This window comes from Anopheles stephensi, chromosome 3, assembly GCF_013141755.1.
Source record: "Anopheles stephensi strain Indian chromosome 3, UCI_ANSTEP_V1.0, whole genome shotgun sequence".
In the NCBI taxonomy this organism is placed as follows: Eukaryota; Metazoa; Arthropoda; class Insecta; order Diptera; family Culicidae; genus Anopheles; species Anopheles stephensi.
The window spans coordinates 79840408-79855825 of NC_050203.1; the positions used below are offsets into that span (position 1 = coordinate 79840408).

General features: G+C 45.6%; 1 protein-coding gene across 1 annotated transcript; it reads right to left on the bottom strand.

Moving 5' to 3' along the window:
* Window positions 1-12184: 12184 nt before the first annotated feature.
* On the bottom strand, window positions 12185-15189 carry LOC118510051. Its single transcript, XM_036051440.1, has 4 exons — window positions 14695-15189; window positions 13913-14469; window positions 12811-13825; window positions 12185-12379 (listed from the first exon to the last, which is right to left on the bottom strand). Exons 1-4 carry the CDS (start codon window positions 15187-15189, stop codon window positions 12185-12187), a joined length of 2262 nt encoding a protein of 753 aa, XP_035907333.1.
* Between the last annotated feature and the right edge of the window lie 229 nt (window positions 15190-15418).

Consider the following 15418-nt stretch of genomic DNA (forward strand, 5'->3'; position numbering starts at 1 on the left):
TTAATATTGCGAACGTGTGCTTCAGGGAGTGCGGCCTACGCAAACCATTTTCTCATCGGCATTTACATTCATTTCGAAATTGAAAATAGAGCTCTGTTGAAGGGGATGAAACCTTTTACAGCTCAGCATCATTTGCTGCCCCAAAAAACCTTTTCCTCTTTATACTTTCCGGATGAATTTAATGTAGCTCTTAGCGTACCGGAATGCTACACCGAGGATCTGATACCATCAAATTGGAAGGAAATTGAGATATCACCATCACATATGCTCACACGCTATCCGGCGACGATATCGCAAGAATATGCTGGGAAAGATCAACATCCTTCACAGCTCACATTACGCTTCCCAAGTGTCAATGGAAGGTCTTTCAAAATTTCTAACGTCCTGATTCTTCATTTCCGTTGCCACGACACCTTGGCCAGCCGCTCCGCGCCCGGCAGCAAGTGGTGTGCGAGTGAAATGAATACGAGCAGCTCCACAACTGCTCACCGTCACCGAGCGCTGTCAGATAGACAAATGACACAACTGATTTCCGATGAAAGATGATCTACCCCACTGGCATCCAATGCCCAACTCAGGTTCAACCTTTAGCGTCCTGAACTCTTAATCCATCACTAAGGGATAAGGGAGGATTTTATTTCCTGCTATTGAGTAGCTTTCCTCCATTAGGAGGCTGGAAAGGAATATGAGGAAAAGCATTGAGCTCCCCCGCTTATTCACTTATTCAATACGGGACGTGGAAAGACGAACAAACATGATAGGCGGTTATCACGGTAGAAGGAATTGTTTACCATCGTCGGTTTTGCCATTATTACAAATGATGCGATATAATGATGTGCGTAACAACAATAAACACCACCGAGAGCGAGACGGATTGCGAGCGATGGAGATGGCAGCAATCTGGAGGACTTGCCAGTACACCACGCACACTCCAGTCTTCATGTATTATGGATGAATATGATGGATTCTTGTCCGTAAGCAAACAAACCACATTTTGTGCTGGACTAGGAGACCGATTCTTCCGAGGCCGAGCGATAACAGATTGTATGGGTGTGTGTGATGGGAATAAAAAGCATAAATCACCATCGATTGCGTGTGAGCTTTTTGACATTGATTTTTTTGGTTTTTGTTTTCAGGACCCAGAATCATTGATAAGAAAAATAAGGAATCGTTTAACGGAAAAAGATTTAAGTGAATTATAAAGCTCGCTTACCGACTCTCTCCATGTTCCCTAGAATCACATTGAAGCGCTTCTTAGAATTCCATGTGAAAAGTCTCTTCCTACAGGGTAGAATTTGAATGCGACGCGGCTTGCCCAACTCACCCAACTCACGTATCGCCTGTGCAAAGAACCGCTTTTCAAAAACCCGACTGTTTGACCGGGGTTTTTGTAAGGATTTACTTTCCACTTCCTTTGCTGAGCATCCAGATCGGGCTCGCTTTAATCTGACCTCCGGCGGGCGGGTGGTCTCTCAAGGGGGGAGGAAGGATTTAGGAGCACGACCGCAACCCGGCCAAAAAAGGATTGTTTGGAGGTGAGTAAATAGTGAGGCAAAAAAGGTGCTAGTAATACCGTTTTTTTGTGGTCGCCCAGTTCTTAGCTCCCATTTCTATTTCCATATCGATGGTATCGTAGCTCGTTGGGGGCAAAGGTTTTCCGTGGAGGAATGTATTCCTTTCATAAAGTGAAGCCCTTTAGGATGGGATGGGGAAAGTCACACCAAGTCAACGCTGCGTTTCGGGGGACCCGATCAGCAGCACCAGTCATATTCACATCCCAATGTTTGTCCTGTGGGTCCTGTGCAGTGAGCGATTGGCAAATATTTGCAAGAAATTCGCCCCAGCTTCCGAATGGAGATGGATATTTGCTCGCCCTCGGAATGCTATCCGTCCGTGTCCATCACATATTTTTGAGGTTAGTTTCTACTGTCAACGATTTCTTTTTTCTTGTTGCTCGGGAAAGTGCAAATACAGAAATTCAAAATAAATGGATTAAGAGGAATAGAGAATCCTGCTACTGAATTGTGAGATAGCTGTAGATACGAGGAAGTCTTATTTGAATATGTTTTACTGAGTTTTTCAACGGCGGTAATGGCTATTCGTCCACTAAGTAACAGATTTTCGAAGAACAGCGAGACTTCCGGATAATAATAATATGTTAAGGACCAGGAACATCTTTCGGAAATTTGCCTTAATGTTCCCAGAATTGCTGGTTACATTGGTTAATTGCAAGTGTACACCATCGCGGGAAATTGACTGGATTAATTGTCGTCAGTAGTTAGTCAGAGATAGTCTCAGATATCTCTGTCTTCTTCAACTTCCGTCTTACTGACCTTTTCGTCCATCTATTCACCAACTTCAGACTTCTGGGAATTCGGGAGTCTGAGCACCTGGAATAATTCAAATTCCAAGGCATTTCAATTGTATTTGATTCTCTTGAGGTAAAGTTTTTGAGCTCTGCTGTGAGTTATTAGCGAGTCTCAACGCTTAACAACAGGTAGAGCATCGATAATATGATAAAACAATTAAGGGTCTTCGGGAGCTAGAACCAAAGTCCGTCACTTAATACGTCAACTTTGTATAAAGCTGCATAACTTCTAGGTAGTTTCTGAAACGATCTTCAAAGATTGACCCTCAATTTAGCTCTCCAGTTCTTATACCTGGCGCTCTTTTTCTTTTAAAGGCTTCTTCATGAATTGTTACTCTCAGAGCATCCCTCCACGGGTTTGAGCATTCTTCAGCAATTGATCAGGAAGCACCATAACCAATGTTGACCGTTTCGGAGGATCAAAGAGCACGATAATCCCTCACCGGACCGACGTAGACATAGCCTATCGAAAATCGATTACAATCGTCGAGGATGGACATCAAGTGACCTGAAACATTAATTGGTTAACGGGTCATCCCAGCCAGACAGCACATACAAACTGACATTCACAATAATTGTGTCACACTAAGCCAATCAACTCATCCAATTGTAAACATCACACGAAAATGGCTTCTGACATTCTTTTTTAACCGAATAATCCATTTTTCATTCCCCTTTCCGAGCCAACTTCAACTCGTCTATTACAAACGGATGAAGCAAAAACCGACGACGACCAACATTTTCAAACCATTAGCCAGCATCAAAATTCGGCCTCGGCAGCGTGCACTACACATGGCCCCCCCATGACACTCTGGCCTCCCGGACGGTCTCTAAAAGGCTAATGAATTCTGGGGTTCACATTTTAACGCCACACCTCATCAGACGATCACTTTACACTCTGTTTTGGCTGCATCAACTGCTACCCTATCGTGTGTAAAATTGTTTTTTTTTTCCGTCACGCCGCCACCATTGCTGTTGGCTTACTGTTTGCTTTCCTATCGGGGAAACTCGGCAGAGGGGGAAAAAACGGGAGCTTTACAGGTTGGGAGTTTTAAAATTTATATGATTCGTTTTATCTTTTTACTCGTGCCGGGGCCGCGAAAAAAATGGGAAACGAATTGTACTATCTTTTTGTTTGGTTTTGTTTTGTTTTGCTGCCCGGTTTTTGTCCCACTCTTCTACGGCTTAGTTCCTTTCCGACGTTCCGTGTGGTTGGCTTTCCATTACGTATTCATCTTTTTTTTTTTGCTGTTGCGTCCTTTGCATATTTTGCTACCCACTTTTTGTGCCTTACGGTGTACGATGGAAAAGTAAATAATCCACCATCGCGTTGTTTTGCTTTTCTTTATACAAAACAACTGTCCAAAGGTTTTTTTTACATTTTCTACTTTTTCTGTTTCGAACTGTTTCTCATTGTGATGTGCTTTCACATTTGTTTCTTTACTCCTTTAGCGAAAGGGGTTTATTTTATTATCCATTTCCGCATCACCTCACGGCCTTGGTCATGCATTATGGTGGGACGGTATGCGAGTGTGCGTGTGTGTGTGGGTTGGTTTTTGTATTTTGTTCCGCAAAAGAACACCACTGGGAAATTCTTTCACAAAGTTAAGCTTCAACAAATTCAATTTAGGATATGCGAATGTGAGTGTTTTTTTGTTGTTGCTTCAGCCGACACCATATGTAAGAGCGAGAGCCTACCAGCCAGTCAACCAGCCAGCCATGTTCAAACATTTTCAACTTCCAGTCACCAACACCACCTCCACCACCAAGGGGTTTTTCGGGTGGCCAGAACTCGTTCAATATTTCACCGATTATCACCGAGCGATTAAGTTCCTTTTGATGCTGAATAATTTACGCATCATGCGTGTACGGTTTGGCATTCCGACCGGTGGGGATGAATGTGTGGAATTGCTTTTTCATTCATCCTGTGTGATGCGTTTCAAAGGGGAGGAGTGTCGGACACCAAAAGGGAACGATTAAGAGGTGGTGGGCACAGGTGCGTGTTCCCTCCTGGATGGGAATTTATGTGCCGTTGTTTTGCTGAGCAGCAAATAATTTCATGTCCGATCAGCGATCGGATTCACCATTGTTTGAAGCCGTTATGTGTTTCATTAAAATTCACCACTTTTTTCACCATTAACATGCATGGTACATTGTGGTGTGTGGCCGTGGAACATTTTTTTTCTGCCAAAAAAAAAGGGGGCTTAATTCTGTGAATTATCTCCGAGCAGCATTATCTCTGAACACTTTGCCACACTTTTCACTCAAGACCAATTCTTAAAACACTTCTTAAATAGCAAATAAAAAACCTTTCATTATCTGAGACCGCTCTATGCTCAGAAGATCCTTCTCCAAACTGTACCCATCCCCAGAAAACCCACCCCGACCGAGAAAAACCTCAAACCCTAGAACAAATAATCCGTCCCTCAGAGTCTCACTTAAAATACAATCACATAAAACCCAACCCAGCCAACCGGCCCCCAAAATGTCTGCAGAACAGCTCGCCCAACACAAATCTACTGCACACAGTTGCACAGCCTTCGTGGCCTGATAAAGGCATTGGCTTTTAATTGACCTGCTGCTGGGGTAGAGCCAGCGTCTGGGCTTATAGTATTTTCTCGCCTCCAGGTTTGCGGACCATCAAGCATGCTGGCTGGCTGGCTGGGCGCTAGAGTTTGGCCAGCACCCGGTGTGCACAGGCCACAGTCTACCGAGTTCAATTTACGGACGGTGCGGGATACTCAATCAGTTTTGTAGCGATTCCCACTGGCAATGATTAAAAGTGGAGCCAGCCTTGCGGAGACGTGGCCGAGATCGAGAGCCGACGGTGCTCGTGCCGTCGATTATCGGTCCCTCGGGTGGCATCTGGAGTCGGGCGTACTGCAACGGGCCACGAACCGTCTAAGCTCTACAGGGATGGGTAGAAGGAGAGAGAGAGAGAGAAGGTGAGTAAAAAAAAGCTCAGGACCAGCTTAGATGGGAGGTTGTCTCCCTCTCTTTCCTGCACAGTAACCTACACAGTGGGAGGGTGCGAAACGAGCAAGATGCTCAAAAACCAGTACATCATCATGCAGGCCAATTTTGTCTGATATTAGTTTTGGATCGGATTATTATTTTTTTCCCTTTCTGCGTACGCTCGTCCTGGCTTGGTAGAATTTATCGTCAGAATAACTCCAACAGCTCCAATTGTTTCAACATGTGCAGTGTATAACTTAGGGAAAATGGCTCCCTTTCCTTACTGCAATCGTTCCAATAGGCAATTGATTTGGTTAAATGCGCTTTTAAATGGTCCTATCACGAGCAAGGCGTGCACTGAGAAGACTCAATCACGTTGGACGTTTAATATAATTCAACTATAAATAAATTTGGGAAGGATATGGATTATATTTAGATCTTCAAGAATCCAGAAAGAGTCTACACAGGGCTCTAGATGCTAATGCAGACCAATTTTAAGTGAGGCCGATTTTTGTCGTCTAGAAAACAATCTCAACACCTTCCTTCTGCGAGAGAAAAATTATTGAATGGAAAAAATACAGCAGTCAGGCCGTATTGCTATCTCCCTTTAGTTGAGGCAAAATAATTAATTTTTCATCGAAATAGAGAATGATCTAACTGAATAAAATTCTTTTTTCGATCATTTTCATAGGGTATTTTAAAATTTTCCACGATTTATCAAATATTTGCAGCTTTCTTCTGTATTCAAGATAGTTTTTTTTCAAGCCTTCAAAATTAGTTCCTTTAGTGAAATTAGCTTCAGAGTGAACCTGATATCTTCGAACGCTTTCAAAAACATGTAAGCTCAATAATAAGACAAAAACTTTACGAGTTTCGTTGGTATGTTTGCAAAATATAAATGTTTAAAAGGAATTGTTCAATGTGATCCAGTCCCGAACCGCATTTGAGCTTCTGTATCTTTTTGGCCAATATATTACCACTCCATTTCAAGAACATTTGTTCCGCGCGTAACACGGTAAAATATTCAAACACGCCTAGCAATTCCACCACCTAACAAGAGTTTATTTTAGCTAACGAAGGAGAAAAGACCCTCACAGCTAGCAGAAGATACATTGCTAGCTTGTCGCGGTAGTGAGACTACTAGCACTACGAGCTGGAAGCTGGAAACTGGTAGCCGAAGCATTACATACATTACCAACTGTTCAAACATTAAGGTTGTGCATGTTTTTAGTCTTCAATTGTTTCTCGTATTCGCATCGTTAGTCTTTTCTTGTACATTGGTGCCTTTTTTTTCGCTAGTTCTTTTTTTCCTTCACTGCTGCTACCACTATCTCTTGCTTAGCTGTGGTTGTTGTGGCAGCTGATGCATCCTCCATTCCGGATTTTCCGAGCTTGTCTCGAGCTACGAACCATTGTACATGTTCCCAACTCAAAACTCACTCCCCGGAAACGATGCAGCTGTGGAAATCTGAATGCGATTAAGGCAAACGCAAGCAAATGGAACCGACGGGACGACCCACGGTAACCTGAATAGCAGTGCAAGATGACGCATCTCGTACAAAAATTCAAAGCCATTTTAGCGACTCTGTACATGGGTTGTGGTTGAGGCGAGCGGCAACACGAGAGCGAGATGGAAGGGACAAAGGAAACAATGAAAATCAACTAAGCCGGCACAAATAAACTGACTTACAGCAAAAATCGTTCCTCCCCTTCCCCCGTAATAAAAAGGGAACCAACAACGAGAGCTCCGTCAGCTGGTTCTGGTTCTGGAGCCGGATGAATATTCAAAAAATGATGATGATGCAGCATGAACAGTATTGCTTGTGTATGCAATACACAGTTGCTTAGGATTAATATGAAGCGAAGGGGGAGTAAGCAGGTCGGATTCGGATCGGTTTATTACCCCCTGGGAAGCGAGCTTTAAAGCGATACAAATCGAGTACAAATTGTACATCGTCCCTTGTGATATTAAACAATTAGATGGTTCAAACGCTACCCTATACATCATTCAATGTGGCTGGTTTCGTTGCGAACACTCGTTGTAGATAATAAAACTGTAATTGAATCAATGTCGCTGGTATCAGCTACCAGATTCCGATACAATCAATCTTGGCATTCCGGACCGGAAAGTTAAAACCTTGAGCCCAAAGCGATCACCTTACTCTGGAGATACAGCGAGAAAGAGAGAGCAGAAAAACCCCAATCAAAAATCAAATCGATATATTTGCTTCTTCTACCGTTGCTACCTGCTTTTCTTTTCTTCCCTGTTCCCGACACAAACCACCAGGCGCTTCCATCTGCCTTCATCGCACAAAGTACCGGGCGTCTCCATTTCCATACCACGTGCTTGCAACAACAACAACACCGGGAAATAAACTCGCGTTACTATTCGTTTCCAATCGCCTCTTTGTGTGAAATGAAGTGCTAAGCTAGGCAGCAACAGTTCCAGGCGAACTGGCGGCAAAACGTAGAGAAGAAAAAAAAACATAATTCCCTTTCGGTGGAACTTCCGGCACGGCTAATACCGTGGCACAAATCGGAATTTATTCGAATGCGAGGTAAACAAGCGCGGATCAGGAAAGAAAAATAAAGCAAAAAAAAAAAACGCCGAGTGGAGAAAATATTTCCACCATCACCCGTATTGATGATGGCCGGCACGCGGTGTATCAGACGAGTATCATAATCTATAAGCGTGTTTGCTGGCATTAAAGCATCTTTTATCCATATTTATTGCAGCTTTCGAGCGGCTGTGAGAGTGTGAGTTATAAAGCGTACTGTTTGGAAGGATATTTCTTCACTTCCCATTACGTTTCTGCACCTTGGTTTGGGTTTTTTGGTGGGTTCCAGTGGTCTGTGAAGGATTGTGAACGATAAATCTTCTCTACTTAGAGGGAATTTGAATGAAGATATAGGAGCTGATGAAAGAGAAGAATATTATTTAGAAAATCTTGCACAAGTCTTACCCTCGGCATTGTTAAGCTCGGCTATATCGGTTTCCTAATACGCCAAGCCTTTCTCTTCAGCCGCAAGTCCTTATATTCGCCATCAGCTCGTATCACACTCACGGCCCCATCGTGTTATGCCATCAGACAATAAAGTAATCTCTCACATGTCATACGATACACCAGCACGCAGCTCGTGCGATTCGTTCATCGTCACCACGAAAACCCGATTCCAAAAACGATAATCTCTTCAACACAATCGATTCAACCCGTAGGGCACGGCCTCTGCGTCACCGAAACCCCTCGTTTCCATTATGTGTGTTCGTGCGGACCATTTGCCTGATTGACATCAACACCCGCCACTGTGTTGCTTTGCGTCGTATTGCATTCAGACATAATATATCCGAGGCCTTACGCAATAGCAGCAGCATCAAGGATGACGCGCGAAATCAACGCAATACGCACGCAGTCGTACGAACGTCCTTTCGGAAGAAGAGTTCAGTGTCCGAAACCGTCCAACATCAACAACTGAACGGGTACAGACCGGCTACGAGCTTGCTGCGTTTCCTTGTTCCGTACGTCTCGTACGGCCATCGAAAATGGACTCCCAAAAAGTTGATTATCATTTTGGGCATCGTTTCTATCTCACACAGGCTCACACAAACACATGGAAGGAGGTTAGAGACGGAGGGCCGAGGATGCATGAACGCCTCACATTAACCGACTCATATTGCAGCCTGCCCGGGCTCACCCTTGTGCTGAAGATATTGGACCTTTCGGTTCTGCTATCGTTTACCCATGGGGGCTTTTCTAATTTATCTTTGAACACACAAAAAAGCAAGACGAACAAAAAAGAAATAGCCGAACCCCTTGCATTATCTGGCACTAGTGGTTCGTATTTTGTCCCGAATTCATTCTTCCACGACCGGTTTAAACGATCGGACGCTGCCGAGAACTGTTCACAAAAACAAACAATAAACAAAGCCCGTGTGCGTACTGCACACTCGTTATGCGCTCGGGGCTGCGGTGTTCGCTAACTAAACGGAACAGCCTTATCGTAAGTGAATCCTTCGTGCAGATGCAGACGGGCACAGCATCGTGCTGCAACACAGATAATCTGCATTCCAGCAAAACGCAAAGCGAGTGCGTTCGCGTGCGTACAGGCGCGATTTCGGTTCGGCGGTCCGAGCTGTGGCATTGAAAGACGGACCGGATCGAGTCCGGTGCACGGCGGTGGAGAACTTCCGTACAAGTACATTGAAACGTTATCTGTGCGTGTGTGTGTATTTTGCTGTGTTTTATCTTCGTGGTTTCGTACTAACGTGGTGGTCAAAACAGGGCGGGAATCCCATCAACCATCTGCCGTTCGTATTGGAAGGCAAAACATTTGAGTAAAGGCACATGTTCAGACCGTTAGGCTACGGTTTGCATTGTGAGCTTATTGCCCGAGTGGGTCAATGGTTTGTGGAAGTTGTTGTGTTTCTCGTTGCAGCATTGCAAAATCACAATACGTACGTTGGCGAGCATTAGCCAGCTGTTTCGAGACCATATTGTTTCTAATGGAGCCTAGTAACGGTGTGACAATGTTGACAATGGTGGCAAGTAATATATTTGCTTATTAGCTTGATATTTCAAAGGCAAATACATTATTCTGTTTGAATCAATCGATTTAATAGCTTTATTCATCTATTGAACACTGTAGAATATTATCACTGGTTGGGAGTGATTTTTGTGATATCAGACGGACGTTAAAGAGTTGTAGTGTTGCGCGCTCGACTTACAATTTCATACTGTTTATTCACTGGTCCGGTTACAAGTTCATCCTATTCGATTACATAGTTCATCCATTGGTCAAGTCACTTTCCCCTTAATTCACTTCTAAGTTCGTTCGTGTGCGTCAATTTATACTATCTGCTTATAGTGTTGTTCCTTTACCATATTTCGTGTAATAATTAATATTTCATGCATTTTCTACATTCCGGCCACCAAAAGAGAATTCTTTTCAATTTCTGCAAATTCGTTGTTTTTCTTCATGTAACATGCTAACCAGTATCCTATTCGCTAATATATACGTAATTGACGTTTCGCTTGGGTCGGTATCAGTGTTTGTTTACATTATTAGTGCACCATGTGGTTACACAAATCCCTCGTTTGTATCGATTGGTCGTGGTAACAAAGCTAAACGATTGGCTGCTCTAACAATTTGTTTCCCCCCTGCCGTACGTAGCGTAACTACACGCACGACACCATCCTTGCCCGGGTGCAGCGCCGTAATGCGCCCCATTGGCCAAACAGTCGGGTGAAGATTATCTTCCTGGATTATAACCAGCTGATTGATCTCCAGCTTAACCGGTGCGTTGTTAATGTGTTTGGCTCGGGCTTGGAGTTGTTGGATGTATTCCGGATACCATCGGGACCAGATCGTTTGCACGTGCCTCTGCACGAGTTGGTACTCCTTGAGTCGGTTGGTCGGAAGGTGTCGTATGTCAACATCCGGGATTGCTTGCATGTTGCTGCCGATTAGAAATGACTTGGGGTTAATGGTTCTAAATCGCAAGGATCATCGGATAAAGGGGTCAAAGGACGGGAATTTAAACATTGCTCCACCTGAGCAATAAGTGTAAGCATACTTTCTTGGGCGATACTTGTTATACTTATCGTGCGTAAAATGTGTTTTTTAGCCGACTTGACTGCCGCTTCCCATAATCCGCCGAAGTGAGGGGCCCTTGGGGGAATGAACTTCCATTCCATTTCGTTGGACGAACACCAATTGATGATAGACCGGCGATCGTCATCGTTCTTCTTCAGCATTTCGTACACGCGATGCAGCTCGTGGGCAGCTCCCTTAAACGTTGTCGCGTTGTCGGAGTGTAACTCGCACACCTTGCCTCGGCGTGCCACAAAACGACGTAGTGCTGCCAGAAATGCCGTAGTAGTTAAATCACTCACTAGCTCGATGTGTACGGCTCTAGTCGCGAAGCAAACAAAGATTGCGATGTACGCCTTCGTCGGACTCCGATTGCGGACGGGTGATTTCAGCATAAACGGCCCGCAGTAGTCCACTCCACTGATCGAGAAAGGTCTGGTCGGTGATACTCTCGACGTTGGTAGGTCAGCAACACTTTGTTTCACGAGAGTCGGCTTGTTTTTGAAACAAACGTGACACCGGTGGTAAACAGCCTTAACGAGATTCCTCCCACCAATCAACCAGAATCTTTGACGAAGTGTTGCTAATAACAGTTGCGGTCCAGCATGCAACAGTTGAAGATGATACGCCACTGCCAATAACACCGATAGTGGGTGCTTCGCCGAGAGAATCGCTGGATGTCGTCCTTCTTCTGGAAGATCAGCATTTCCGAGCCGGCCACCGACGCGTAACACACCAGTATGGTCGATGTACGGTGACAACCACTTCAGCTTCGATTTGTCGGAAACATGCTTCTCTTGAGCTAAAACCTTTAGCTCCTCCGCGAACGAATCCCTTTGGGCTAACTGGCATAACTTCAGTTCGGCCCGAAGTAGTTCCGTGGCTGTAAGCGGTGGAACACTCTTCTCCTCGATGTGTGGCGCATCCTTGCAGCTTACTCTCGATGATTTGTTGGCTCCCTTGATGCACTCCATGAAGCGTAAACAATAAGCTACAACTCGTCTCAGCCTGTAGTATGATGAGTATCGCTCGAACAGTTTGTCACGGAACTCACACCTCGTAGAAACTGTGACAATCCGTGACGCCGTCGCCCGTTCTTCGATGACACCGTCATTCTCCTTCACTGCTGGTGGATGATTTGGCCATGCATCATGACTGTAAGCCAACCAACGAGGCCCATGCCACCAACGTTCACAATTAAGCAGCTCCTCCGGCTTCAGACCCCGTGATATGTCGTCTGCTGGATTATCACAACCAGGAACGTGACGCCACTCAGCTATCCGCGTTTCTTCCTGTATCTGCGCCACTCGGTTGGCGACAAATGGTTTCCATCGACGTGGTGGAGAATCCAGCCAATACATTACCGTCATTGAATCGGTCCAACAAAAGGCCATCGTAGATGCCGGTAACGTTCGACTCACCTTCTGGAACAGTTGGGTTGCTAATCGTGCGGCGCACAATTCCAACCTGGCGATCGAGTGCGTATTCGCCAATGAAACCACTTTCGACTTCGCTGCTAACAATTGCACCGTCACAATGTTGTCCGTCGATTCTGCGCGTACATAACAGCAAGCACCATATGCACTTTGTGACGCATCAGCGAAGACGTGCAATTGCAAGCTGACCGTTGTAGGTTGGGAGATAAAACGTGGCACTCTTAATTCGCGTAGCGAATATAACGTTGAATGAAAGCTTCTCCACTCTTGTTGAAGCTCACCGGGCAGTGCACGTTCCCAATCCCAAGCCTTTCCATTCTCCTTCAAACTCCACAAACGTTGTAGAAAGACTTTCGCGATGATGATTGTCGGACCCAACAAACCAAGTGGGTCGAATATGCTTGCCGTGTACGACAAGATCAAGCTTCTCGTTAATACTTCAGCTGGTTGTGGAAGGCCAACCTTGAAGGAAAACGAATCGTTGGCGGGTTCCCAAACCAGCCCCAGCGTCGAAACAGCTTGACCATCCTTCCACTCGTGCATTGATTGAATCGCAAGATCTTCACGTGGGACATCTAGAAGCGATTCTGGAACGTTAGATGCCCACTTTTTCAATGCGAAACCAGCTGAATCGAGCATTGCGGTGATTTGCTTTCGCACTTCTACTGCTTCGTTAAGGTCAGTCGCTCCTGTTAGTAGATCGTCGACGTAAAAATCACGTAACACGGGATCAACTGCCTTCGGGAATTGATCTTTGTGGTCATGCGCAACCTGCTGGAGCGTTCTAGTGGCGAGGAATGGAGCTGACGCCGTGCCGTAAGTAACGGTATTCAGCTCGTAGGTCGATATCGGATCCAGGGGGCTCTTTCGGTACCTGATACGTAGCAGATTCCGATCGATGATGTTGTGGAGAATTTGCCGGTACATTTTTTCCACATCGGCCACTAATGCGATTGCGTAGGACCTGAATCGCAATATAATCGTTAGTAGATCTTCCTGGACAATTGGGCCAACTAGTAACGTATCGTTTAAGGAGTATCCCGAGCTCGTTTTACAGGACGCGTCAAACACGACCCGTACTTTTGTGGATGTACTCGATTCCTTCACCACCGCATGGTGAGGAATATAACAATGCGGAACACTATCATCCACTGGTTCGGTAAGTTTTCGCATGTGACCAAGTTCCTCGTACTCTTGCATGAAACGCTTATATTCCATCTCCATTTCAGGGTTGATCTTCAATCGCCGCTCCACAGCCATCAGTCGTCGATCCGCAATCTCCTTTGATGAACCCAATACTATATCTGCTCTGGGATTACGAGGCAGACAAACGATGTAACGACCATGGTGATCACGCGTTGTAGTGGCAGCATAATGCTTCTCACAAGCATCTTCCTCAAGCGAGAGAGCGGGTCCCTCTAGATTGGTCTCGTTCTCCCAAAACCGTTGCAGCAATGTATCGAGAGACTCATGGCTCCTAATTGAGTGGCACGAAACAGGACTAGCGACTGAAATGTGGGAAGTATTCCCAGCAACTGTCCACCCAAACGGAGTCTCAACCAACCAAGGACCGCCTTTGACCAGTAACTGCTTCTTTCCGGTATGCCATTCCCAATATGCGTCACTCCCAATGATCACATCAACTCTTGAAGGAAGGTTAAAGGCAGGATCAGCCAACGGAACGTCAGGGAATTTCCAACCAGCAACATCGATTGGGGCAGTCGGTATCTCAGCACAAGGGGAGTTCACTATCAGGAACTCAAGTGGCGACGAAAATGGCGCTGACTTTGACTGCACCGTTGCGATGATCGAACCCTTGGCTTGCTGAACACCCTCACCGATACCTGTCAATGCAACGTTGATCTTTGTACGACGTGTCAGCAGCTTCCGCGCTAGGGATTCGGACACGATATTGCACATGGATCCTGAATCCAACAACGCTCGTGCTTCATGCCGAATGCCATGGTCATCGACTAACCAGAGAACCACCGTTTCGAGAACCACAATTTCATTGCTCGAACCTACGTTCATGGTTACCTGTGGCGGTGAATCGTCGTGCAACATGCTGTGATGACGTGCGTTGCACTTGTTGCAACGGAAGACGGAATTGCACGACCGTACCTGATGATTCGGGTTCAAACAGTTGAAGCATAGTTTATGCTTCGCAATCACTTCACGCCGGAACTTTACGTCTCCTTTGCAGAACTTCGGGCAGCTTCGTAGATGGTGTGGCTCTGCACACTCTAATGGACAGGATGCGTAGGATGTGCTGCTAGCTGGCTTCCGCGTTGACACTGAATTGCTCACGTATCTAACCTTTCCTCCCATTCTTCTTTCTCCACAGGCCACCGGCGTTTGTTTCGATTCAGATATCTTCGCTAACGTTTGGGACGAACGAAGGATTCGGATTCTATCCTGCAGGAAATCGATTAGATCTGAATACTTATCCTTGGGGCTGGCCGATGAATGCTTTTCCCAAGCTAGGATGGTTGATGAATCCAATTTGAAGAACAGCAATGTGGTGAGGGGAGTGTCCCAGTTGTCAACCGGTTCCTTCAGCTTTCTTAAACCGTTCACGTGCCGCGTGAACTCGTCCACAAGCTGCGCCAATTCATCCACAGATCCTTCATGCATCGCCGGAAGGTGATGCAATGTTCGATAATAATCACGGACTAACATGCGCGGGTTATCATACCGTTTCAGCAGCGCGGCCCAGGTGGTCGCATAGTTGTCCGCGGTCAATGTGGTATGCTCGAACAGCAGCGCCGCCTCACTCTTCAATGATGACAACAGATACTGAAGTTTCAGTATCGAAGGTATATCTGCTGACGAATCGATCATTGCCACGAAGCGATCACGAAACGTGAGCCACTTCGTCGTATCACCGTCGAACGTGGGGAGATCGATTTTCGGTAACCGCACATTAATTGATCCGAAATTACCCGTTGAGTTCAGGCTAGAATTGGCTTGCAAAATCGACGCGTTGAGAGGATTGGCTTCACACGGTTGCTTTTGCAACAAAAATCCTTTCACCTTTCGGTACACACTGTCCATTTCACATCGCTCTTGC